This window comes from Zootoca vivipara, chromosome 1, assembly GCF_965207765.1.
Source record: "Zootoca vivipara chromosome 1, rZooViv2.hap1.1, whole genome shotgun sequence".
Taxonomy (NCBI): domain Eukaryota; kingdom Metazoa; phylum Chordata; class Lepidosauria; order Squamata; family Lacertidae; genus Zootoca; species Zootoca vivipara.
The window spans coordinates 8,346,240-8,373,723 of record NC_142582.1 but is presented as its reverse complement, the minus strand read 5'-3'; the positions used below and the strand labels follow the sequence as shown (position 1 = coordinate 8,373,723).

Here is a 27,484-nt window from a genome sequence, read left to right as displayed (position 1 = left end):
ATTCAAATCAGAAGTGTAACACTCAAAACGGAGCATGTTTGGCTTCCGAAAAAGATTTGCACACCGGAACACTTACTTCCGGGTTTGCAGTGTTTGGGTTCCAAGTACCAAGTAATTTGAGAACCAAGGTACCACTGTATTATTTCTGGGTTGTGGTGAACATTGTACACTGTAGCACTAAGCACACAAAGTCAACAGAAACAAAAAAAAATCTCACGTCCCAACTCTGGAGATATCTTCACCCTTGTAATTTCCACGTAATAATGGCATAGGAGGAGAAGGATACAGAAATAAATTATCATGAAATGCATATATTAGTGTAAACTCTGGCAATATATGAATTTCATGATACAGTGGTATCTCTACTTACGAATGACTCGACTTACGAATGTTTCTACTTACGAATGGAGCTCCGTCCACCATCTTGGATGCGGTTTAGATAGGGTTGCTTCGACTTACGAATTTTTTCTCCGAATGCATTCCTATGGGATTCGACTTACAATTTTTTTCGACTTACAAATGTGCGTTCGGAACGCATTAAATTCGTAAGTAGAGGTACCACTTAACTGATTTTCTTTCTTTCCCCTTTATTTTGCTGGAGTGTGGTGCCTGTCCCTAAGGAGGTTCACCACCTTCCAGCAAAAGTGTCTCATGTTTTGTTCCTCTTGCTCAGGGGTCTGCAACCGTTTTCAGCCATGGGCTGGTCCACCGTCCCTCAGACCATGTGGTGGGCTGGACTATTTGGGGGGGGGTGTTGAACAAATTCCTATGCCCCACAAATAACCCAGAGATGCATTTTAAATAAAAGGACACATTCTACTCATGTAAAAACATGCTGCTTCCTGGACCATCCATGGGCCGGATTGAGAAGGCGATTGGGCCACATCCGGCCCACGGGCCTTAGGTACCCTACCCCTGCTCTTGCTGGTCATAACTTTCATGTTAACTGTTCGGTGAGGGCTGTTTTTTCTCCAAAACACACTTTTGGAACACATTTCATGATATACCAGCAAGTTCTTGAGGCCAAAATTACCACCTCGTTAACTATAGGTTCTCCACCTTTTGAAAAATTGCTCAAGGCAGCTTACAGAAATTCCAACCAGTGTAAAACAATGAGAGTCTCTGCTTTCTCGGGAAAGCAAGCAACCTCCAGCTGTGTTCTCTGGTTAGTGCAAAGATGCATGTTGATGGCCAAAATGCTTAAATGTACCAATCACGAATCACTGGTGCACTTAATGCTTCTTGATTGTCGTCATTAACATTGGTCTATCGTTGCTAATTAATGCAATCAGTTTTCTTTTAACAAATTAAGCTCTGTAAATATCAAGGAATTATCAAAGGTGAATGTGCTCCCTCTCTTCAACGCTCCCATCTTAATTTTGCCTGATTACGGGGCGGGGGAGATTGGTAACTACTCGTCGATTGCTGTAGCCGTGAAACCGTTTCTGGTGTGAAAGTAGAAGAGAAGTATGAGAATCGTGGTTCTGATGGACAAAGGAGGGATGCTGGCAAACAGTAGCTGCTTTCAGGAGAAACCAGCATTAGTTTGGATTTCATTGTAACTGCTTTCTCTTGAAGTATGGAGGGAGAGCTGGTTACTAGAATGGTGGACTGTTTAGGAGTCTACAAGAATGTGTTGGAATACCAGAAAAATGGCTGTATAATGCTCAGAGCAGGCATCCCCAAACTGCGGCCCTCCAGATGTTTTGGCCTACAACTCCCATGATCCCTAGGTAACAAGGCCAGTGGTCAGGGATGATGGGAATCGTAGTCCAAAACATCTGGAGGGCCGAAGTTTGGGGATGCCTGGCTTAGAGAGTGTTGTTACCTTCCGAAACACCTTCATATATACAAAACACCTTTTGGTGTACCCAAAGATAGGAATGACACGCTAACTAGCAGAAATAGAAACATGAGTAATTGTTTTTGTTACCTGTTTAAGGGCATAGCTGTACACCTCAGGCCTAGGCGAGAGCAAGAACTGTAATATCTAAATAAAACCAATGACAAAACTTGATTTAAAAAAAAGATTGTGAACTTCCTTTGAGCTTAAACTGTTTTCTTTTACCCCGTAGATGAAAAAAGAAAAGGGCACATTTCAGTGCGTTCGATTGAGTTACTATATCTAGAAATAAAATAATAAAGCAGAAGGAAAATACAATCTGTTCTGGCTCTGTATCTTTGTAATTTATTGAAGGGTATTTCTTTTAATCAGAGAATATAGCTAAGGAGGGAGAATACTGACAGCAAGGAGTGAAAACAGGGAAAAATGCTTTGATTTAGATGAAAGATAATGTTAAAAATAAAAGTTCTGTAATAGCATTAATAACCTGCTCTCGTGCTGCTTTTTGCAGCCTCTAAATATCAGGCTGTGTATTAATAGCAATCCAATATTTGAATAGCTAGAACCTCTGCACCAGTTGTTATTACTTAAGGAGACTCTCTAATGGCTTCTATTATTTGTCGAAAATCATTTTAACAATGTGGCTGAATGTTCATTGTGCTTCAAATTCATTTCATGTGTAGAATGAGAACTGATTAAAATGTGTTTTTTATGCGACTTTCAAAGTGCTTTATAGAATGATTCGGATACTTGCAATGTAGTGAATGCACAGGCAAAGGGAAGAATTATTACATACATTGCAGTAGCTCTTTGGCAGCCCCATTCCTTAGAGCCAGGATTGCTCATTTCCTTCGTATGTGAGAGGATGGTTGTCGTCAGCACACCAGCGGCGCTCGTCTTAAATACAGAAGCAACATCTCCTTGGAATCTTGGCAATTCCCAGCATGCCGTGTTCCGACCTGTTGGACTTGCTTTCTGTCATCTGCTTCTATTTAATGTGAGGTGCAACACAGCTTGTCCTTCTAGCTATATCTTTTCTGGTCAGGTGTTAGTCAGGACTGCCATAGGTCCGGATTTCCCTGAACACATCCGGGAATCGGGCAGCATTTTGATGTCTGGGTGGATTTTTGCAAAATCTGCAAAAATGTCTGGGGAAACCTAGACATATGACAACGGAGATAAATATTTTTTTATTTAAAAAAAATCACAAAAATATATTTTTTAAGCCCCAAAGTTAATTTTTGGCCATGTTCCCCCCCCAAAAAAAGCTCCACAACCCTAAATTACTGGTCTAGGAGGTATACAGCAAGGGAATACATTTCACTTATTTTGGTGCAGGAGAATCTTGCATTCTCCCATGTTAGACCTGTACCCTGTGCCAAAAAAAGAATATTTTCTACTTACTTTTTCCATCAACCTTCTTCAGCCATGGGCTGGTCCACCGTCCCTCAGACCATGTGGTGGGCCGGAATATATATTCTTTTGGGGGGGGAGGGTGAAGGAACTCCTATGCCCCACAAATAACCCAGAGATGCATTTTAAATAAAAGCACACATTCTACTCATGTAAAAGCCGATTCCTGGACCGTCCGCAGGCCAGATTGAGAAGGCGACTGGGCCGCATCCAGCCCCCAGGCCTTAGGTTGCCTACCCTGATCAAGAACAATACTGTGTGATAAGGACATGCCCAGTGAATTTATCAGCAACCCCCTTGGGACCGAGGTCCCAACAAGTTGCTACTACTTACAATTTCATGTTCATAAACACGGTCCTGGAAGGTAGGTTCCAGGCAAGAGTTGATCCAGTTAGCAGCCAAAGAATTGCCACCACCCTGAAACACGACGCAAAAAATGCCTTCCCTTTAGCTAAAAGGGATTGGGTAAGATTTCTCTAGCAGGCTGAGCGGAAAGGTTAATTCAATGAGATGCAAAGCACCCTTTTCACAAGACTGGGTGTTTTTCTCTGCATAAAGATCTCAGCCTCTGCTGATCCAGGGAACAAAAGGCCAGAGCCCCCAAATCCTAATCCTGGGGCTCTATAAACAGGGGCTGCAACACAAAAGGCGTGACTAGTTTAGTATGGAGACAGGAGCCGATGGTGCCAAGAGGTTAATGACTCTCAAGGTATTACGCAGGGCGGAATAATGTGCAACATACAAAATGACACATGTTGTTAATTTAAGTAGCAAGCCATTACAATCTGCTTTTGCCCCATTTGCTTTTGAAAAGGTCGCCAAATAGCTTCACATTGCTCAATAGGTTCTTTAATTCCACGCAACCTCCCGGCGGCATGGCTTGAGATGATCTGTAGGCTAAGGGAGGTGAGCAGAGTGCTGCCTTTCTCTTGTGTCCAGAGTCTATGCAAATCCCATTATTGCCTTTGTGTCAAGGAGGGTCACAGTAGAACACCAGCCACCATCTTGAGCAGCTCAAACACAGGGAAGGGGTCGTTAGTGTTAAGTTGTTGTTGTTGTTTAGTCGTTTAGTCGTGTCCAACTCTTCGTGACCCCATGGACCAGAGCACGCCAGGCACTCCTGTCTTCCACTGCCTCCTGCAGTTTGGTCAAATTCATGTTCGTGGCTTTGAGAACACTGTCCAACCATCTCGTCCTCTGCCGTCCCCTTCTCCTTGTGCCCTCAATCTTTCCCAACATCAGGGTCTTTTCCAGGGAGTCTTCTCTTCTCATGAGGTGGCCAAAGTATTGGAGCCTCAGCTTCACGATCTGTCCTTCCAGTGAGCACTCAGGGATGATTTCCTTAAGAATGGATAGGTTTGATCTTCTTGCAGTCCATGGGACTCTCAAGAGTCTCCTCCAGTACCATAATTCAAAAGCATCAATTCTTCGGCCTTCTTCGTGGTCCAGCTCTCACTTCCATACATCACTACTGTTAAGTAAAAGGTCTCTTTCTGACTTTCTGGGCTTGGTCACTCACTTGTGTTGAGGTGTTATGGGGAAGAGAAGGGGTTTTGATGGGGCAGGAGGCCTTTGCTGCATTTTCGGTCCAATCTAGTTCAGAAGGAAGCTGCATTTTGTTCAACAAATAAGTTTGAATAACTTTCCCCGGCACTTGCAGTATTTTAATTCTAAGAATATAGGAAACTGCCTTATAGTCTGTCAAACCATTGACCCATCTTGTGCATATGCACTCGACTGCTAAGCTACGGCCCTTTCTAATCTGATTCTACTATAACCCAGCGAAGACTTCTGAGCCTCAACTATATGTGGCAAGTGCTCTATTTGCACTCATTTCCGTCTCCCTCAGTTTTCATGTTTTGGGATGGCATTCTCACATGGGTAAGAAATGACTCTGCGGCACATGACACGAGGCACCTTAGACAACCATGTCACCATGGCAGGACAGAAGTAGGTTACAATTAAATCTAAGAACTGTCTGTGCCATCTCTTTAATGTTTGTTCCCCGGGGATACCGCTGCTTGATTTTTCCAGTTGAGAACACATTTGATTTAGTATCAAACTACTCCTGGGGTGCACTAAAGTGGCAAGAGAACTCATTAGTTCCAGCAGTAAAACTAGTAAACCAGTTGTAAAGTACACTGCCCAGTACCTGCTTGTGTTGCATGCACACAAAAGGCACAAGATGTCTTTCCAGAGCTGGAGAACGACTACAAGGGTAAGGAGGTGCTGACAAACAGCTCTGATGGCTTAATAACAGCAGCTGTGTGAAAAAGGGAGAATCTCTCTTCTGCACAACTATTAAACTCACAGGAGCCTTGGTTCTTATTTGCATCTCATTACTCTACCGGAGCAAAGTCGTCTTCCGCGTTCTGAAGTCGGTTAGCAATGAGTTTTCACGTCCGACGGTGGCAACCAGTTAAAACAGCTGCACTGGTTGGTTTTTATTTGACAGCCCTTAATACGAAGGGTTGTCACTGGAGGTTCAGCTTCCCATTTCAGCAAGTTCTAATCAGGCACTGACTATTCCCAGCCAGCACAGTGGAAGTTTTTCAGCTTATTTTCTTTCTGTAGACAGGAACGAGAAAAGGATGCAAAGTATTTTGGACCTGAGATCTTTTTCACACTGAGAGTGTGTTACTCTCAGTGGAGTTGCAGCTAAGTGCAGTTATGTCAATTGGGAGTCCAACACTTATTGAGCAGCTTAGCTAAAAATGTGCCCTTGCTTGAATTAATTACACCACTGGCACATGGTATGGGAACTCCGGCTCCATGCAATCCAAAGCAGATACAGGTAGCCTAAGTAAAGGCTTTTTCTCTTTCACTATTTGTTTTCCATTCAGTACTTAGGTCATCAAATGATCGTTGTTTTTTATGGATCTGTAAAGCCTAAAGAAGGCAGAGCTATGTAATACATAACGTTGCAGAGTGGTCCGCTAATCCTGCTCAACCACAGTCGTGCCTGGGACCAGGATTTGGGGTCTGGTAACTGGAAATCTGACACTCTAGGAATTCCAATTGCAATCCTCAGACTGAAAACAGCTCCCTTGCAGCCAGGCCTGTGTTGTGTGAGAGCCCTGGGATTGCATTAGTTTACATTATCGGGGGGGGGGGGGAAGTTAGCCACTTGTTGTTGATAAAGTGCAGGAGAAGAAAGCACCTTTACCAGAGCAGCCTATAAATAATACGTGTGTGGCATGTGCTAGAAATCAGTTTTGTAGTCTTTCTTCGACACCAGCAGTAGCAAAAAGAACAGGGCATCATAGAACATGTTTTCCTTTTAGCAGGGCAAGTCCGTTTGTGTTCCTGCAATTTTTAAAATGCAAAAAGCACGCCACTTTTTTCTGTAAATGTTCTTGCGTGTTCAGACACAGAAACCTCCCCCCCAATAAATAAATTCACACTTGACTCAGATTTTAGTTGGGTTTTTGGCAGAATTTAGACCACAACTTTATTGATTACAGAAAGTGAGTGGTTGCATAGGCTCTGGTTCAACTAGCTCCCTGCACCCTTGCAGGTAGCACTGACCCAGGGCACCAGCAAAGGTCAGCCAAGGGTGAACATCTGGATAAGCGGAAAGTTGGGGAAAGTTGACCAAACTATTTGAGTCCCTGGATTCCTTTAACGGAATAACCCTTCACATAGGGATGGCGAGAGCGTTCTCCCATCCCCATCATCTGAACCAGTGCCTATCCGCAACCTTACAAGTTGTGACAATTTGCTACGCAGCAGGCGAAACCCAAATGGCACCAGCCAATCAGCCAAGTGGGGAAAATTCCTGCTGTGCCCCTGTCCCAACGACAGACAACACCCGACGGCATAGCAAGGTCAAGCGCAAAATCCCCTAAAAGTAGGGAGAGGTGGGTGGGTGTTCCAAATGCACGCACTGAAAGAGGAAGCTCTAGGTCACGTGCATGAGGCATATATAGGTCCCTCGGTCCATTTGGACTGCACCCCATTGGCCAGATTGAACCCAACATTGAGGGACCTACCAATCGGGTGTTGTGGCTGACCAATCTTACCCACCCACAACACAGGTGGTCGGTCTCCAGGTCTCACCGCAACACATGCCCTCTTTGAGGGAGGACACGATTTTTAAAATTACTAAAACAAAGAGCACTTGAGGAGTAGCAGGCCAGTATCACAGACTTCGTGGGTTACAAAATTGATTTTAATGAGCTGTGGCCAACAGCCTTTTCCCTACACACACATCGGAGACTCCCTTTCTTCTTACCGAGACGATTCACCCTCAGAAATTTTCTTTTGTTCAGGTCCAACCTGCCAATACAACCACCCTTATTCAGAAGAAAGCTCCTTTAAACTCCGGGCTTGTGTTCTTCAACATGAATTACGGTAATAGAAGTCTGGCAAGGTTTTTGCAACCCACTGGCAGGTCCTGCCCCACTACCGGGAAATCTGTGCTCTAGAAACAGGCCCTTTTTTTTCACAAGTCCCTCCCCCCAAACACACACTTATGAACTTGGGATTATTTGAGCAAATTATAATACTATAAATCTAACCAATGCGTTCTGCGCTGAAACATCTGGAAACTGCCAATTTAGGTAGGATAATGTTCCTTTTAAAGTTACTTCAGAATTCCTAAGATATTTTGCCTGAGCCAGAATTTTGGCATGTGCATGGATATTCTTATGAACTGTGTGGTAGAAGCAACCATCTCCTCGCTCTGTAAGGTTGTAAAATTTGCCTGATTTCTGCTGGGTATGGAGAGTGTGGGGAGATGCTTGTTTATTGTAGGCATTCCTCACCTCTTCCATTTTGGTGACAGGAGGGTTACTTAGCCAAAACCCCGTGTTCAAGTAGAGGAACACCGGTTTCCTACCTAAACGTCCGTAACTGCCATTACTTTAGCAATTATGTGCAGTGTAAGCAAAAATTCGGAACTAGTTTTGCAAATTGCAAGCAGTACTTAATCTGAGATCCTGTTCTTATTAGGGTAGTAACCTTTTGACTGCAAGTGCAGCTCATGTGACTGAAAATATAGGCAGCTTAAAAATCAAAACCTGACGCATTTTCAAATGGAGGAGCGTGCCCTTCGGTGAGTCTCCTTCAGGAGGTAAAGCAAAACAATCCGTACGCTTCAGTGGGAAGGAACCAGTCCTATGTTTAAGGCACAAATTCTCACCTGATGGTTAGACAGGTGGTTTTATAAGCTAAGTTCTTGGTTGCGCCAAGAAGCAAATGTCACGTGTATATAACCTCGTGGTGAAAGCATTTGTGGCACAGAAGCTATTTGCATTTTTGCATCTTTTCCAGCCTCTGCACAAAGAAAAGATGGGCAAGTAGTTCTTAACCGAACAGCCACCATTTATCATTTCCGTAACATTTTTAATTTGCAAAGCGCTTTATAATCTTTAGTGAGTTTGCCCCCACAAGCCTGTGGGATTTTCCCATTTTACAAATGGGGAACTGAATATGAGTGAGAGAAAAGAATGCTGAGGCCCCAGAATGACTCCATGACCCAGTTGGGGCTTGAAGAATGTCACCAGGATCCAAAATCAGGGCTCTTCCTCCCGGATTTTTGCTGTCTGCCACACGTTGTTTGCATTCTGTTTCACTCTTCTGCTCAACTTTCAAGAGATCTAAGTTGTTGAGCTTTTCTTTTTTTAGGAAGCCAAAGCTGTTGAGCTTTTGGGGGGGCACAATCTACCACGATCTACCACAGAGCCCCCGCAATCTACCAGTAGATCACAATTTACCTGTTGGACACCCCTGCATTAGTGGAAATGGCTTTTAAGGTGCCTATGCTTCTGTTTCCTTTTACAGTCATACCTTGGGTTACGGCCGCTTCAGGTTGCGTGCTTTCATATTGCGCACCGCGCCGAACCTGGAAATCCCAGAACGGGTTACTTCCAGGTTTCGGCACTTTGCGCATGCACAGAAGCGCCAAATCGCAACCCGCACGTGCGCAGATGCAGTGCTGCGGGTTGCGAACATGCCTCCTGCACGGATCACATTCGCAACCCGAGCATCCACTGTATTTGGTTTTACAACTTGCGGTCTTGCAGTGTTCAGAAAGATTCACATGACAGTTTCACATGGTACTGAATGCTCCCCCCCCCAAAGAAAAAAGACCCCAGTACAAGTTGTGAATGCTGTAATGTACATTGGAGAACATGGCTTACCATTTTAATTGATAAGTGGAATTGATAATTGATAAGGCTCATACCAATGACAAACTTAGTTGGTCTCTAAGGTACTATTTGAAGGAATTTTTAAATTTCATTTTAATTGAATTATTTTTGAAAATGCCTTAAAGCGTTTTTGTTTTTGTTTTTTTTCAAATTTGGGACCCACCTTTAATCCAAACATGCATTTGGGGACCCACGTCTTAACTTTTTGCTACTTAATAATAACTTAATAATGCTATTAACTTAATAATGTTATTATTGTGACTTACCTCAGATCAGACGGTGACCAGCCGTGGGTCCTGACTCACCAGCCTTGAAGGTTTTTTTGAATTCTGTTTGAGAAAAGGGCTGGTTGAGATCTTAGTTCTTGCTGGTGCATTCACAAGAGCAGTCATTCTCTCTTTCCTATACGCACAAACACAGAGAAATAGGCATTTCACTTCATTAAAATAAATGGTTGGATGAATCAGGCCAAATCCGACTTTTCCAGCTAGGCTTCTTGCTCCAGAAACAGCATTCTTGGTTATTATTGTTTGTATGTTTGTTTAATTTATGAGTTGCTTCTCATGAAAAACACCCTGAAGCAACTTGACAACAAAAGCATATATTGGAAACCATTTCAAGCCCAATACAGAGACGTGCTGGGCTAAAAACCTCCTCTTAAAAGGTTTCTTGGTTAAGGGGTGGTTTTCAATAGGCACTGAGAAGTTAACAGCGAAAGCATCATGTTATCTCCATGTTGTTTAAAGCCCAGCCTACTAAAACCTTTCATAGGAAGGAAGATCATTGAGCATAGGATTAGCAGTTTTTCCCTTTGTGTTTTTATCACTGTGGGATTCATGTGTTGGAGGGAAGAGTATTAAACCCAAAGCTATTACCCCCAATGGGAAAAATCGCTACAGGATTTTTGGGGAATTACTCCTTTGCATATGTGAATAATCTCAAAGTTACAGGCGGATTCTCAGATCAGTCAGTCATCTGCCGCCCTTCTGATGTTTTGTGTCGCAGTATGATTCTTTCCCCCATATTGCCAGAGTGTTTGGGGAGCTGCGCCTGTGATTTTCTGCCTGCACATCTCTGTTGGGTGTGAGGCCGGGGGAAACCTTCGTTGTGACAGAACAGCGTGAAGCCCCAGGTGCCTCAGACCAGGGACTCTGGCATCACATCCAGGCAAGGATGGCCACATCCAAACACCATACCTTCAAGGCACATGACTTCCCCCAAAGAAGCCTAGGCACTGTAGTTGGTTAAAGATGCTGGGAACAGCTCCGTCGGTAAAGAACGACACTCTTAATCTCAGGGCTGTGGGCTTGAGCCCCACATTGGTCAACAGATTCCTGCATTGCAGGGGGTTGAACTATTTGATCCTGGCGATCCCTTCCAAATCCACAATTCTAAAGGGTTGGCCGCAGTTCCCACAATTGAGGGAAGCATTGTGCTTCAAGTGTGTGGTATGGGTGTAACCTTTGCCTTTGCGCCGCCGTTTTAGCTTGCTCCTTGATCTCAGAAACCCGCTCAATCACTGCCTGCCTGCTTAGTGCAACTGCGAGCTTAACTCTGTATTGCCAGCCTGACAGACAAGTGATTCTATGGTTATAACAATCTAATTGGAAGAGCCTGGCAGTTTTCCAGCCATTCATCTGGGTAGTCAAATCCACAGTGGTGCTGGGGCTCATGCTCTGCGCGCATAAGGTGCCAGGATCGATCTTAGCACCTGAGCAAAGGGAAAAGACAAGACTCTCTGCCTGAGACCCTGGAAGGAGTGACCAAAACCGATTCTGTATAAGACAGCTTTCTATCTTCCTGACCATAAAGAAGGCTGATCGCCGAAGAATTGATGCTTTTGAATTATGGTGCTGGGGGAGACTCTTGAGAGTCCCATGGACTGCAAGAAGATCAAACCTATCCATTCTGAAGGAAATCAGCCCTGAGTGCTCACTGGAAGGACAGATCCTGAAGCTGAGGCTCCAATACTTTGGCCACCTCATGAGAAGACTCCCTGGAAAAGACCCTGATGTTGGGAAAGATTGAGGGCACAAGGAGAAGGGGACGACAGAGGAGGAGATGGCTGGACAGTGTTCTCGAAGCTACGAACATGAGTTTGACCAAACTGTGGGAGGCAGTGGAAGACAGGAGTGCCTGGCGTGCTCTGGTCCATGGGGTCACGAAGAGTCGGACAACAACAAATATCCTCTTTGGCTTGCATCCAGTCCCTTTCCACGCTTTAGTTAAGGAAATCGAAGTACAGACACTTCTCGTCATTTCCTGTTACAGATAACGTTCCCCACATGCCTTCTGGAGTGGATGGGCCTGAAGCAGCCAGGTTGGATGCGGCCCGGAGGTCAAAAATTTTCCACTTCTCAGTGTTGGCCTGGCAGACATATGTACCCTCCAAATCATGGATCACTGAAGAGGCATGAACCAAGCATCTGAACTCTGAGCTCCCTAGGAGCCAATGAAAACAAGAAGTGGGGCCAAAATTCATTAGGACTTCCTCAGATGGAGTATGCAGTCTGTGTTTCATCAATCACTGGAATGGTGGTGACCAAAGTATGCGCATGAACAGCGTGAGAGTGTGTGATTAGTTTTTAGGGAAAGTAAGTAACAAAGGCTTTTTGTAAGGCCAAGTAAGAGTGGTCACCAGATTCATCCTGTTATCGCTTTTGATATTGCTTTTAAATCTCCCCCAGCACTTCCCCTGGTTTCAATGGGATCTGATCTCAGTTTTCTGTCTGATATCAGAGGGCAGGACCTACAGTAAGGTTACCAGATTTTTTTCAATGAATCCGGGGACACTTTTCTACTTCCTACTAAATAGATGGATTTTGTCAGGGGACTGATTTGTAAATCTGGGGACTGTACCCGGGAAACGGGGAGATCTGGTAACCTTAGACTACAGGCCACACTCAAACTGAAACAGTAGCAGAAAATGACGTCCCCTTATAGCAGGGTCCCAAACTAAGGCCCAGGGGCCGGATGCGGCCCAATCGCCTTCTAAATCCGGCCCGCAGATGGTCTGAGAATCAGCGTGTTTTTACATGAGTAGAATGTGTCCTTTTATTTAAAATGCATCTCTGGGTTATTTGTGGGGCATAGGAATTCATTCTTTTTTTTCAAAATATAGTCTGGCCTCCCCCCCACAAGGTCTGAGGGACAGTGGACCGGCCCCCTGCTGAAAAAGTTTGCTGACCCCTGTAGCATGGGTAGGCAAACTAAGGCCCGGGGGCTGGATTCAGCCCAGTTGCCTTCTAAATCTGGCCTGCGGACGGTCCGGGAATCAGCGTGTTTTTACATGAGTAGAATGTGCCCTTTTATTTAAAATGCATCTCTGGGTTATTTGTGGGGCATAGGAATTCGTTCATTCCCCCCCCCCAATAGATAGATAGATAGATAGATAGATAGATAGATAGATAGATAGATAGATAGATAGATAGATAGATATAGATAGATAGTCCGGCCCCCTACAAGGTCTGAGGAACAGTGGACCGGCCCCCTGCTGAAAAAGTTTGCTGACCCCTGTGTAATGGACAGAAAGAGAGCTCTGCTATGGCATGTCCTGATGTCATCAGTAGGACACGATGAGAGAGTTGGTGAACAATCCGAGCCACAGATTTTAACAGTTTCAACTTCATGACATTGCTAGAAGCCATAGCAGAGCATTGTGTTTGCAGCGCAGCGCTGCGCTGCGCAAAAATAAGTGATTTTGAAAGTAAAAGTGCAGGGAGGGTATAGAACTGTCACCATGTGGATTTTTGCTCACGCAATCCAGCTCTGCATTTGCCAATCCTGCAAGGCTGCTTTGCCTTGCCGTAGTTCCTCGGCTGTGTTGAATTTAGCATCCTGGGAATCATCTGTTTTCACTTTTAAAAAAGAGGAAGCCCCCCTAATACTGCAAAGATATACAAAAAGAGAGAATGCTGGGCAGCATTTGGGGCCGGGGAGTGTGCCATGTAGTACTTTGTGTCCACCTACATCTAAGAGAAATAATAGTATGCCCCCCCAAAAAAGGTTTTTAATAAAAATATATCCTCTCCTATTTCTACACAGAGTACACTCAAAACTACTCGCACTTGAAGTGCATTTTAAGAGCATTGCTGTGCAATTAAAAACAGGCAAAATTTATACAAGTCAGCTTTGGCGCAGAATTTAAGAGCGAATGCCTATACAGTGACCGCCGTAGCCTTCGCAAGAGTCAGTAGTACGTGTGGCTGATATTCAATGCAGTCATGGTTTGGGCACTCCAAGCAGTCACTTCCCATCCTAGCCAGTGATTTCTTAATTCTCTCAGGGGTCTGTGAGAAGTATGTTGCATTATCTGTGCTCAAGGAGTCAGCCAGAATTAAGATTTCCTGCGATGTCATGGTCCTCTAGAAAAGGCATTTATAACAGCAGTGACATTCACCAATCCCTCCCAAGCAGCAAAGGTTAATAGATCCACTTCCTCCCCTAATTAGCTCAGGTGGACATTCGACACTGGGCCTTATTTATGGTCCCAGAGAGAAATAAAAACAAGTAGGTCATTCTGGATCTCCAGGGTCATGACGAAATTTAGATCAAACCACTCAAGAGAAGGATTGCAAAGTCCATCCTGGGAGCCTTCCTACTATCAGTCAGGTTAAATAGCCTTCTTGCTCTATTTCATTTAAAAACAAAACAAAAACCAGGGTCAGTGTTCATGTTTCACTTATATAACCACAAGCCCCCTTAATCCTGCTGCCTGGTATTTTGTCATCCACCTGATTAGACTAGTGGGACTTTGTACTCTCCCTTTGCGCCCCCCCCCCAAAAAAATACCTTTTGCTTGCCTTTGCAAGCAGAATGTAGTTTACTGCAAAAACACAATCTCAATGACCTCTGATTTGAGAGGACAATTATGAGCCAGTTGTATTGCCATTTAGATAAATTGCTCTTGGTGCTGAGCACTTTGTAGACTTAAAAATATTCCGTAGTTGACAACATAATAATTTTAAGAAAAGGAAAATTGTTGGTTGTTCCCTGTTTCTTGCCCTCCACTGTCTGCCTTGTTTGTATAGTAATTTGTCCCCCCTGCCACACATACACACACCTCTGAGTGTACTATAATCTAACCTGTGCTCCCATCTCACTGAGAATGGTTTGGCACAAAGTGAAAGATAATGTGCATTTTTCCGCTGCCCCGCTCACTTAAGTCCATAGGACAAATCACTGATGTAGGCAATGTACCAACATTATCTGCCTTGGAATGAACCTACGTTCTCCCCCTGGAATTGCTTAGTGCAAATGTTTCCTGTTTAAAGTGGAATAAGAGAGAGAGAGGAAGAATTCCAGGCCTTGGACTTTCAGGACCCTTGTGCTTCCCCAGAGATTTTTCCCTTTAAAAACAGAACGTTATAGAAGACAGGCCCTCCCAGTTCTGCATGAGAAACTCCAGACAAAGTGCTGAAGGACTCCGAAGCCACCCTCAGAGATATGGAAAGGACTCTGAAGCCACGTGGTTGAGACAGCTACTATCAATGCTTGCCCCACCAGGGCCAGCTACAAAACCCACATTTTTAGCAGCAGTTGCGGGACATTATTTGATTTCTACTGCATACCAAAGGTGAACAAAAGCAGTATTATTGTCCAGTCATGTTAAGATGAGGAAGTTTATGTTTAATCTGCAAGAAAAGGAACTGCTCTTCCACACTGGCATACAAAATAATGGGAGGTGCTGTAGTGCTCTAGGTCGTCCAGCTAACCTGGGAAGCCGGATCAGATGCAATAGACTTGATAATACAGTATAAATCATGGTTTATCAGACTGAGTACTAGTGCTGTAAGGGACGCAGGTGGTGCTGTGGTCTAAACCACTGAGCCTCTTGGGCTTGCCGATCAGAAGGTCGGCAGTTTGAATCCCCATGACGGGGTGAGCTCCCGTTGTTTGGTCCCAGCTCCTGCCAACCTAGCAGTTTGAAAGCACGTCAAAGTGCAAGTAGATAAATAGGTACCACTCTGGCGGGAAGGTAAACGGCATTTCCAGAAGCGGCTTAGTCATGCTGGCCACATGACCCGGAGAAACTGTCTGTGGACAAATGCCGGCTCCCTATATATTTTGGTGGAAGGATCCGGACAGTCAATGCTCATGTTGACTTTTTACCAGATAAGTGTTTTTCTAAGGGATTAAAGGAAGAGGGGAAGTTAACTTTCTTATCTGGAGGTGGTTGCTGCATCTAGATTAGAGCTGCCATACATCCAGACATTGCCAGAATTTTGAAGTCGGAATTGACATCCAAGGGGAATTTCCTTTAAAAAGCTCAACAATTTCTGGGGTGTCCTGGTTTTTACTTTTTGAAATGTGGCAACCCTAAGGATGTTCTGGGTCAGGGAGTAGAACACAAGAATCTTAGGCGTACATTTTTACTGTGAGATCTTGCAGAAGTTCACTAGGATTTTCTCCTTAGGATTGCAACCCAAAACGCTAAGTAACTCCTCCCACCCCCAAACCAAAACAGTTTCTGCACTTTGAAGCAACATGTGCTTCTCATAGTATGATGGAAATACTTTGCCCTCCATTTGATAAAAAATTTAAAACCCTGTTCCCAATTACCCCTTTGGGGTAGGTTGAATGACCCCACAATATTACATCCACATCTGGAAGCACCCTTGAAGGCAGCCCCACGTGGAGCAGGGAGGCTGTGAACCATCTCACTTTCCTCCTCTTCCATGTGTCCCCTCCAGCCTAGGGATCCGTAGCTATCAGCCCACAACATTCCCCTTCCAGAGAAACTAGTGGTCAGCCCAGGAGAGGGGGGGGGTATTCGTTCCATGCATTTATTTGACAGAGTTGAGCAGCTGCTGAAGTTTATAGACTTTTGGCCGCAAAAATGGGTGACACCAACCACTGCTGGGAAACCATCTGCATGTGTCATTATTACTAAATCAGTTTTATGCGTCTTTTCTGTTCGGCTGCTGGGCTCACAGCAGTGGGTCTTTGTGGCCATTTCAGGAACAGGTCCTGGCGTGGCTTCACCACAAACCATGGTATTGCATGTCACGTTGGTGCAGCTTTGGCAGAGCTGAGCAGGGGGCTGTTTGAGGTTGCTAAAAAGGCCTGTCTTAATTTGGGGGTTATCAGGTAGTGTTGGCTCCAGACCTTGACTGGATGGCCTTGACAGCAAGAGCTTTTTTCTGACAGTAAGAGCCGTTGGGCAGTGGAACAGAGGTGGTGGACTCTCCTTCCTTGGAGGTTTCTGAGTAGAGGTTGGATGGCCATCTGTCATGGATGCTTTAGCTGAGATTCCTGCATTGCAGGGGGTTGAATTAGATGGCCCCTGGGGTCCCTTCCAACTCTATGATTCTATGATGCTATCATCCCTGGAGGACTTGGTGGGGGTGACAGTGATACGACGCACCTCGATTGGGCGTGCAAATAGGAAAATAGGGAAATCCAAGTTGCCTTTGCAGGTCTTTAGGGCGATGGCCAGCACTCTGTGCATCAACAATGGTGATCACACACTTGGCGTGGTTTGTGTTCCACTCATCACGGTTCCACGCATCGATGCTGAGCTGGACAAGTGCATTAGCAAAGCAGCTACAGCAATGGCTCATCTCCCCAAAACGGCAAAAGAGAATGTGATGCTAATGTCCACTACGAAGATGAAGGTCTATGACGCTTGCATGTTGAGCATGCTGCTTTTCAGAAGTGAGTTGTGGACAACTTACAACTGTCGGGAGCGACGCCTCAAAACTTTCCACATGCTCTGCATTAGGGAAATTTTGAGTATTATGTGGCAGAACAGTTTCAAACAGAGCTTGCTGTTGGTAGAGTAACAGGAGAAAAGGCTAGCCAGAGAGCTTGTGCCTCCACACACACAAACATGAACCAGTCTCATCATCAAGGCTGACCCAATACATTTTGGCACCTGAGGCCATAGCTGCCAAGTACCCCGTATTCCCCGGGAAACCCCCGTTTTCCCTTACCATTTCCCGGCGGTCTCCCATTTGAGCTCTTCTCCTGTAAATCTCACTTAAATCCGCTCCTGCCAGCAGCCATTTTTCTGGTGCCAGTTTGCCCAGAAAATGGTCGCTGCTGGCGCCGGAAATAGCTTCTACGCATGCCTGGCGGCCATCTTAGGGGTGGCCACATGGCAACGGCCATCTTGGAGGTGGCCGCATGGCCACCCCTAAGATGGCCACCGGACAACTTCTGGTGCCGCTGCTGCTGCTGATCCTGTATTTTTCTGTGGGAGACTTGGCAGGTATGCCTGAGGCAAACCATAAAATGGTGTCTCCTCACCTGGACCGAGAGGCTACTGTTGAGGCTGTATTTGTGGGGTGGCTGCCGGGGAGGCAGCCGATGCAGTCTCCCAAGGAGTGTGCCACAGCTTCCCTGCTACTGCTGCCTCTGTGGATCCTGCCACCTGAGGCACTCACCTCGTATTGCCTCATAAGTGAGCCGGCCCTGCTTATCTTGGGCTTTATTTCTTTGTCATTCCATGGGGTTATGAAAAATGTCAATGACTGACATGGCTCTAATCGTAATCATCCGAGCTCTAGATTTAGTCTTTGGTGACTGAGCTCCTTTGCAAAGTCCCTCTTACGGGCTTCCTTGAGAGACAATAGGAAGGATTCGTTTTGGCCTGAGAGCACATTTGCTTCGCTGGCGAAGGAGCCAATCTCATCCCTCCTTGACAGTTTATGAATAAAACCACTGAGGTGTTAAATAATAGGATGATGTGCTTTCCCCTGATATTCTGAATGCCAGGCGGACCGTTCTCTGCTCCAACCAATTGATACTATTTTGAGACTTTGCCCTCCGTAGGCACAGGGACACACATCCATTCTTATTTGCACCATCTCTGACTCTTGTCGGGTGACCAGACTCAGATCTGTCAAGTAAAAGCTGTCGCTTTAGTGATGACTAAACCTGAGCCAGGAGTTTGCAGGGGTTGGTGGGTGGATATTCAGCCTTGTTTCTAACTGTAGTCTGGTGCTGTAGTTGCTGCGAAAGAAAGAGCAGCAACACTACATAGGCTTTGCCCGCTGTGCTTTGATACCAGCAGCCCTGTGAGGTGGAAGTAGATAGTACCACAAGCTGAATTGCATCAAATTGCGAGTCTGCAGTGTTTTGTTTTCTGCCTTGCTGTTATGTGGTTTTTTTTCTCACCGGTAAAACTTGCGCTACTCAGATGTCAATGGCCAGCACCTAATGAAGATGACTGAGCACTGGATCAGTCCAAGCACTATTCCTGATGGGCAAAGGACTCGATTTCCCCACTTCAGTCTCTGCAGCATTTATAGAAGCAAATCACAAGGAACAGGAGATGTATAATACTTCTGGTACCCAAGTGATGCCATGGTGCTTGTTCACATATATGAGCTCTTAATTTTCTATTATGTCTTACTTCGCAAACTAAAAGCACAGCTGTCCTTTCTCAGTTAAGTGTATGCCTCGCACAACCAAGTTAAAATGAGCCAGAGCTGAATCAGCAACATTTCATGCTTCCTTCTTTTCTTTCCGTTTACACAGGTACTCTCAAAACGTTTTAGCAGTATCTGTAAAATTGCCGTGTGTGTCCACAGCAAACGTGTTCTTCTGGGTGCATATATATATCCTGGTGGCGATTTGCTGTGGTTTCTTGCTTCCTGGGCTGGTATTTGCTGCTGCTGCCCTATTAGAAAACATAAGTGTTATCTGCAGGAATTGAAATTGGGGTGGGATTGACTTTTCAGAAGAGTGAAGGCTGAGCGGGTGAGACTCTTCGCCACAAGGGCTCAGGTTGCATGGCACAACGATGATAAAAAGGGAAAAGTTTCACATGATCTTCTTAGATTCTTTCTAGGTGAGAACTTTTTTTAATTTCCACACCTCTTGAATCTGCTGTCCATAGCTGCCAAGTCTCCCGTATTCCCCGGGAAACCCCCGTTTTTCCAGCTGTTCCCAGCTGAAAAAACGGATTTTTTTGTTTTTTTCGGTTTAATTATGGTGCAGCAGCCATTTTGGAACTGGGCGGAGCATGCTCAGAAGCGACTTTTGATGCTGCTTTGCCCAGTTCCAAAATGGCTGCAGTGCGACTTCTGGTGTGGCGGCCATTTTGGAACAGGGCAGAGCAGCATCAAAAGTAGCTTCTGAGCATGCTCCGCCCAGTTCCAAAATGGTGACAGCGCTACTTCCGGTCTGCTACTTCCGGTCCAGTCCCTTATTTCTCAGGCCGGAACTTGGTAGCTATGCTGCTGTCTTTTCCTTCCTTTTGTGGATTTAGGTTGCCGTTGTGTAAATCTTTATTGCTCACTCTTACCAATTTTACTTGGTGCTAATATGATTTCAAATGGTCGTATGCTACACCTTGGGTTCCTCGGGGTTTTCCGTTTTGTTTTTTGATGATCTTCCATGGGTGCACAAGGAGCAATGTTAGTCCGGAGATCTGTCGCTGTCTGAGCTCTACTTTCCGATGGTGTGTGTTATATCTTGTGCGGCATTTCAGAAGAGACAAGTTTTTCCACAATTGGCCTGAACAACCATGACCAAAAATATCTCCCTGGCTAGAGTCTTGCCTCTCCTCCTCCAGTTTGCTTGTAATTGGCATCCGTATATCTGAGTTTCCATGCGCCAAGACTGCCTGCTTAAGGTGGAAGATAAACCTGGCTTGTTCCAAGGTTCCCCACCTTTCTCTGGGAAGCTGGACCAGAGTTATGGGGGAGAGGAGAAGGGTTGTGATTGCAGAGATTCAGCATTTGCTTTTGTTTCTTAAAAAACGAAACATTAAAAAATAGTACCCAAACCACTGCAGATCCAAAAAAGAAAGCATATATGTGGGGGGGGGGGGAAAATATTCAGCGCTGCATTGCAGGGCGATGTTTGGTCTGCAAAAACCAACACACTCCAGAAAGCATGGTATCTATTTTTGCATCTGAAAAAATGTTGCCGTCAACAGTTCTCTTCAGAGCTAGTCAGCACTCTTTCTGTAACTGAAGATATATTTTAGCCTTGAAGAGAACAATCTCTAATCACACAGAGGTTTTTTTTCTCGTGGCATCTGGGTTGACGTCTACATAAAACTGTTATGTATTCCATGTAACACTTATCCCCGGCTTTACCCTTATTAGGGAGAATCCCCTCATTAATGTAAATCCTGGAATTAAGACAGAGAAAACTACAGAAATGACTCCATAATCAGGCCCCATGACATTACATGGTCACACATGTTGCTTTTCACATGCACCCGAGCTTGTCAAATCCTTATTGATGCAGGCAAGTTGCAGATTTAGGCCCTCCCACTCACGCCCATGTGTGTTTTGCTCTTTCCCAATGAAACGGTATTGGCAGCTAGCCCACTAAATGCAGATACGATATCCTCATATCCGTACTGTTTTCTTCTGGGAGTTCCAGGCTTTCCAACTGCGAGGCTTGGGGAATTTTTATGGACTGACATGTTTGAGACGAGAAAATTGGCGAAACAGCTTTGAGGTGTGAATATTGGTGTTCGTGAGCCTTGTGGGGCTCGCCAGGATGCAGACCCAACTCATCTGTTTATCCTCAGGCTAGAGAAGACACAGTCCGACGCACACCATTGAAAGGGTTCTTTGTTTCCCATTCTTGCAAGAGGATCGTGAGGAGCTCTCATTGTGAGCTGGAGGAGTCCAGTGGTGCCTTTTTTCTAAAGGAGCTGCGATGTGCGCCGGACCTTTGCGCCAGCTTCCGGCGTGTGTTTTACCAATCTAGCAGCATGCATCTGCCAGGAAGTCTTTATTCTGTCTTGACTCACGTTGGCCAGCTGCTAGAGCCCGGTGGCATTGCTTGTCCCAAACAAATGGGGAACTTCAAATGGAAGCGATGTGGGGCTTTCTATTTACGAGCTCTCTTCTTTTCTTTCCCTCCCAGGCATGGACCCATAGAACCCATGGAGTATATAGCAGGACAACGGGTGATGTACAAAGACAGAGATCTTCCTTACTACCAAGCCGGCCACCCGCCAGTACACCCCTCCAAAGGGAGCTATGCTCACCCACAAGATGGCCCAAGGGCAACAGAGTTCTGGTATCCTGAGTGTGGTCTCCCACAACAACCGGTAGGCCAGCACAAAGGACCCCTCCGCCAAGATGTGCCGCCCTCTCCTCCTCAAGGCCACAGGGGGCTGCCTTATCATGAAATGGGCAGACTCGCTCATCGCCGAGCCGGCCCGGATCAGTACCAATACAGGCATCAAGATCCTAGGCAGAAGGACCCCATGACGGCGGCTGTATAGCCTAAAGCCAGACACCTGTCGATATCTCACCTTGCAGCCGTTACCACTGATCTTGCCTATCGCAGGGGAGAGATGTCGTTTGAGCCTGTCCAGCTTGCACCCAGGACACGTTCGTGAACATAACTGCGAGCTCGCAAAAAGCGGTACAGTGACTTTGGGAGCCACCAGTGTATCCGAGTGTGTGTTTTAACGCTTCCTCAAACGTAGAAGGTGGCAGGTGAAGAGGAAGCAGAATTTCTTCTAAGCACACATTAAAAGTGCCACTCAGGGCTGTTGGCAACTAACTACACAAGCACATGCTAGGTGCCCACATTGCAGGGAACTATTTTGGACATTGTTTCAGAAAGAGTATTCTCTGGGTGCCACTGTGTGTGCCCCCAGCATGGCAGAGCCTCCTTTTCTATGACCTCTGATTGGAGAATTATTTTAAGAGTGGAGATGGGCTCACGGTGTGTCCTGACATTTCTCTCTGTTGTCCTAGGGAAATACTGTTTTGCTCTCATCCCAGTAATGTTTTTTAATTGCCCCTTCAGATACTCAGTTTTTCTGTCCTCCTCTTCAGTTTTTCACTTTGTCACATGGAGGCCCTTTGGAGAATCTTACTTGCTCTCCACAGTTGCCAACTCAGAGACGAAAAGGCTGTAGGGAGGGTGGCAGTGCCGATGTAAGACAAGTTGCCCCCAGCACCCAATTTTGCAGGTGTGATAGCGGGAGTCTGTCCCTCCCAAACAAACAATACAAGCACCCCGACTATCCTTGCATTGGCTTTTGACTTCAAAGTGTCTCCTGTGAAGGCTATTCTTCTTCAGATCCCACCCCAGGGAGGAAGGTCAGGGGGTACCAGAGCCCCTGTTGCCTGGCAGAAATTCTGCAGGTGAGCCGGTAGCAAGGGAGGCTCCTTTTTTAAAAAAAATGGTGGATTATCAGATGGTCATTTTAACAAAGAAGACAAAGCCACACCAGAGGATCAGAGATACAGAATAAAAATAGTGTTTTAATGAATTCCAATCATGTTCCAACAGTGAAGGTGGAGGGGAGGAAGCTCAGGTGGTCCCTGGCTCTCCTCTGGCTTCCATTTCTGAGGGAGATGGTCCTGTCTGCAGGTTATTGACTGCGGGGACGTGGGGGGTCTTTTTGGTTCTGTTTATTTTTAGTTGCCACCCTGCCTAACAAAGCCTCTGAAACTTTGATGAGCTAGGAATTCTGAGCAGCTCCAGCATCGTTTTTTTAACATCCCCCCTTTCTTTAAAAAAAAATCACCCTTTCCTTTGGTTGGATGCCTTTCAAGGCTATTTATTCCATAGCCCTTTTCCTTTCAAGGGAAAGACCTTGGGGCCTGGCCACAGAAGGAGCTGTTGGGTTTCCTTTTTGGTATGCAGCAAATTAACAGGATTCATTACACAGGTCGTCTCATAATTATTATATATTGCACGGAGGGGTCATCTACCAGGCACAGCCATTTATCATTTACCCTTTCTGAAATGGCTTCATTATACCCGGCGGCCTCTAGAGACTTGGCGCTTAGTGAATCTGTCACACACACAAATTTGTGTTGCTGCCTTTGAAAAGACGAGCTCCTCCGTCGCCCATGAAAGGTTCTATGGTGTTGTATTGAACCCACTGGCCTAACATTGTTGTCCCAAGTATTAATATTCATATAAGTAATTGATTTTTGTTTGTTTGTTTGTTTAATATAAAAAGGAACAAAACCCAAACACAACAGCCTCAGATTTAAAGTCCCTGAGTAACAAATAGCAGGGTTGGATCCAAGGTTGTGCGTCTCATAGCCATCACTAGGTCATTTACTCTCTAGGCAGGACTAAGCAGGAAACAGTTTAGTGAGGACAATTGTGTTTCTACCATTAATTCTAACAAGAAAACGTCACCAAGGAATGACTTTTCCCTGTAATTATTCTCAGACTACTTGTTCCTAAAATGGCAAATACATATTATAGCCATGTAAAAGGCCACTATCTTATTTCCAGCAGATGAATTTCAAGTGGCTGTGAATAAATAAGCTGAGAGGCTGATATTTTGGGGAAATGTATCTGTATAAAATACCCTTAAATTTTGTCCAGTCCACTTTTAAATGAGCAGCTAAGTTCCTCCCCTTAACATTTGCAGGCTTAAGTAGTAAGTAGAGTGTGAACCGGTCGAATTGTTTACTCCTTGCTAAGCCTAAGTTCCTGTTGAATATCTTGTTTCATATCTGAACCGAGGTAAGATACCACATGGAAGACAGGAAATAGTGGCCTGTTGTGATCACTGGTGTATCCAAACTCGATCAATCATGTTAAAATGTTGCCTTCATTCTTCTGTCCTGGTTTGTGGCTCTTTGGCGGAGGAAGGACAAAGCACTTCCTTGTTTCTCAAACTTGGGGTCCCCAACTTTTGTTGGACTACAATTCCCCTCATCCCTGACCGCAGGTCCTGCTAGCTAGGGGTGATGGGAGCTGTAGTCCAACAACAGCTGGGCACCCAAGTTTGAGAAACCCTGGATGCAGTTCATTATGGAAAAAAATAGATTGCTTCCTGCCTTCTATGGCCCTGTAGTCTGTGCCAGCCATTGGGGGGGTGTTTACAGCTTCACGTGCAACAGTGAAAGTTACTCCAAAAGTGTGACGTTTTTAAGTCACTTAAGAGTGCCCGATGGCTCACGAATGATATGATCCAGGTCATCTAACCCAGCCTGTGGGAGAATTCTCTGTGATGAAATTCTCCTACTTTATCCCTTGCCTTGTGAACTCTTTTGAAGAGCATGGAGGTGGACACTCATCTCAGGTGTGTGCAGGCAATCATTTAATTGAGATAAGCTTCAGCTTTGGATCTGAAGCAAGATTGATATTGAGAAGGCCGCTCTCAAACAACCACCCCCATTCCTTTCCCCTTTGGTGTGTAGTACAAGTGCTTCCCCCTCAATGATTTCTGTAAAATAGACCACATATGTAAGACAGACAAAATAGGCAGGTGTTCAAGGAGTGCAGAAAGGCTACTAGGAGTGAGATGGACATTTTAAAATGCACTTTGTACAAATATAACCTACGATACATTGGATCCTTCAATGGAAGAAGCTAATGTTGATGACAGTGGCTTTATCTCGAGCCTGATCACAATTAAGGGGAGCTTTGGAAGATAAGCTCCTGCCTTATAAATCACCTGCCTCCTAACCCCTTTCTGGTGCCATTTCATTCCCATTCACAGAGATAACTGACAGCATTTCAGGAGCTAGGGATAAATCCAAATTGAATGGAAAGAGCCTGCCTGGATTATTTATGGCCTTTGAAGGTCCTGCTCCGTTGTTTTCCATGTAACATGAAACACCCTTCTAAAACTCGCAGTGGCTCCATTTGGTAGGACAAGGCAGGTCAAAAGACGGCCCTTCTCAGCTGTTAATCTTAGCCAATGGGGTATTCAACTACACTTCTGCTGTCAAAGCTATAGGAGACTTTTCCTCCTTTTGGAGGAAAAAAATAGATGCAGTACTATATAGATGCTTCATGCTTTGCTGAAAGGAGCAAAAACTCCTGGCCTGGTTTGGGGGGGGGACAGGAGCAAAGGAAACTGAATGGCACCCCCATCAGTCTGAAATGCCCCCATGATTCTAAAGGGGAGGGAGAGGAGCTGGCTGCTTTAAGTGACTCACAGAAGGGTGGGGGCGGATGTGTGTGTGTGTGTGTGTGTGTGTGTGTGTGTGCGTGCACATGCATGTATATGTATATATATCCTGCTTCTCTGGAATAACGCAAAACAAACTATCGGCACCATATTGCAGACAAATGTGTAGCACACACATATATCACAAGGTGCTGTAGCTGGTGGATCAAAATATCTATCACTTGCGCACACACAACAATTCCACACGAGCCATTAAGAAAACAAGTTGCTCTTTTCTCGCATGCGCCCGTATGTTTGCGAATATTAATGGATCTGAGAGAGTTCTTTTCTATTCACAAAGGCCTCGTGTGCTAAATGTCTATGACAACGTGCCAATCCGACAGAAGCCATTCATTGCAAGTGAATTTGGGTTGCTCTGACCTGCCCCTGTGGGTTGCATTTTCACACGCAAGTTCAAAAATGGGCATCAATGCGCCTGTTGATTAGGTTTGCTGTGTCGGCCCCACCCTATGAAGGAGAGAGGTGCCTCCTACCGCAGCCCCAATTTCCCCTTGTTTTAGAGATGTAGCCAGAAGAGCACTTGCAAAACGAAAAGCTCAGGCCAACCAATATCTATGGATGTCCAGATTCATGCCTGTATCCTGACAAGAGGTAGGGAGAGAATGTCCAATCATAAGGCACAAATATGAGCTGCACAAGGCATCTATACCTTCCCACCTTATGAGAACTTAACCCCCCAAAGGGCTAAGAAGGAGCACATTGCAGTTGCTAGCCAACTGTGTGATGTGCTTTCTTCAAAGGCTGGCTCTTCAAAGGACAAAAGGCTCCCTTGTGAAGAGGGGCAAAGGTTTTGAGCATGCCAGTGGGGGAAACCGTAAGGACAGCACAAGGGATGGGGGCTGCATAAAGCTGGTTTCAGACCAAGCAGTCAAAACAGCTAGATACAGCTTTGTACATTTATTCCCCGAGTGCTGAGCTGGCTTAGGTATTGCATTTGGAACAGAAGCCTGGCTGAAAGCCCGCTGAACTTACTGGAAACATCAGTGTACTTTGGAGCAAATTCCTGTTCCATTTTTTTATTCTATTTTACTTTTGTTACAAAAAATTGATTTGACGCGTTAACTGTTGAGTGACTGGATGGTCCATGCAGACACCCAACAGTTTCCTGGACCATCTGTTGACATTATTAGCTCATGGACAGAGGATCAACTCTGACTGCAGCAACTGAAAAGGCCGAGTAGTCCAAAAGAAACCAAGGAGAGGTCCTGGGAAGTCAGATTTCCAGATTCTCTTCCAAGCCCCCACATTCCAAGTGCTACCCTTAGCCAGATATAAAGCTTCACGTGCTGCCTAATCTTTGTATACTGTTGAAATGCTACCTCCTTCCTTTCTGCCTTCTTAAAAACACTAGACATTCCAGGGTAGATGTGCTCTGGGGTGAACATATCCTCTCCCTTGTGGGAGCCAAGATGCATGTACAGCTTTCCCAGATCAGGCTCTCGAGTATAACTCTTTGCAAGAGCATTCCAGCCATCTGTGCACTTACTTGAGAGACGTTTGCCTCTCAGTGCAGAAACCAGAACCTTTTTCTTATACATATATATTTTTAATCCTTCATTCACAAGACATCAATTTCAGATTATTTCTGGCGCAATCCCACGAACGGTAATGGGAATTGCTCGTTTGCACACTGCTGTCCTTTTCTATTCTTTCTTGTTGTTGCGCATATGCGCCTATATTTGTGTGTGGGTTTTTTTAAATAAAAAAAAGTTTTAAAGTTTGGGAAATTTATTGGGGGGATTTAAGAGATCATCTGGTACCACTGTTTCACTTTGTTTTGTTTTGTTACATATCACCAATATAAATGCTGAACAGTTTTATTTTGCATTAAAATAAAGGCTTTAAGAACAACTGCCAGGGGCTCTTTTTGTCCGATCTTTTGATCCTGGTCAACTGTGGTCAGTCCTCAACAGAGATACCCTTTGAGAAGAAACATAATGGGGACGATGCAGGCAGTCGCGACAATGGCTAGTTTCCTTCTTGTCATTGTTTTGCACACCACAAACCTTCAGGGTGCATTCCTCCAGTGGCAAGGCGAGCTCAAAACACCTTCATTAACGTGTGACCCCGAAATTCCGGATCTCCCCCCCCAAAAAAACACCAACTGATGCCAAAGTTTAGCACCAGTTTTGTGCTACGAACCCTATGTTTCTTGCCACCACCACCCCAAACCGAGTAAATGACGCAGCAAATCGGGGTCAC

At 45.2% G+C, this 27,484-nt stretch overlaps 1 protein-coding gene across 1 annotated transcript in view; it reads left to right on the top strand.

The window, feature by feature from the left end:
• PARD3B (par-3 family cell polarity regulator beta) overlaps nucleotides 1-27,135 on the top strand; it is a 538,536-nt gene extending 511,401 nt beyond the window's left edge. Inside the window, exon 23 of the mRNA XM_060281957.2 lies at nucleotides 21,244-27,135. Within this exon, the coding sequence (XP_060137940.2) occupies nucleotides 21,244-21,607 (364 nt within the window). The 3' untranslated portion in view covers nucleotides 21,608-27,135. The remainder of the gene's footprint in view (nucleotides 1-21,243) is intronic.
• Nucleotides 27,136-27,484: the final 349 nt, after the last annotated feature.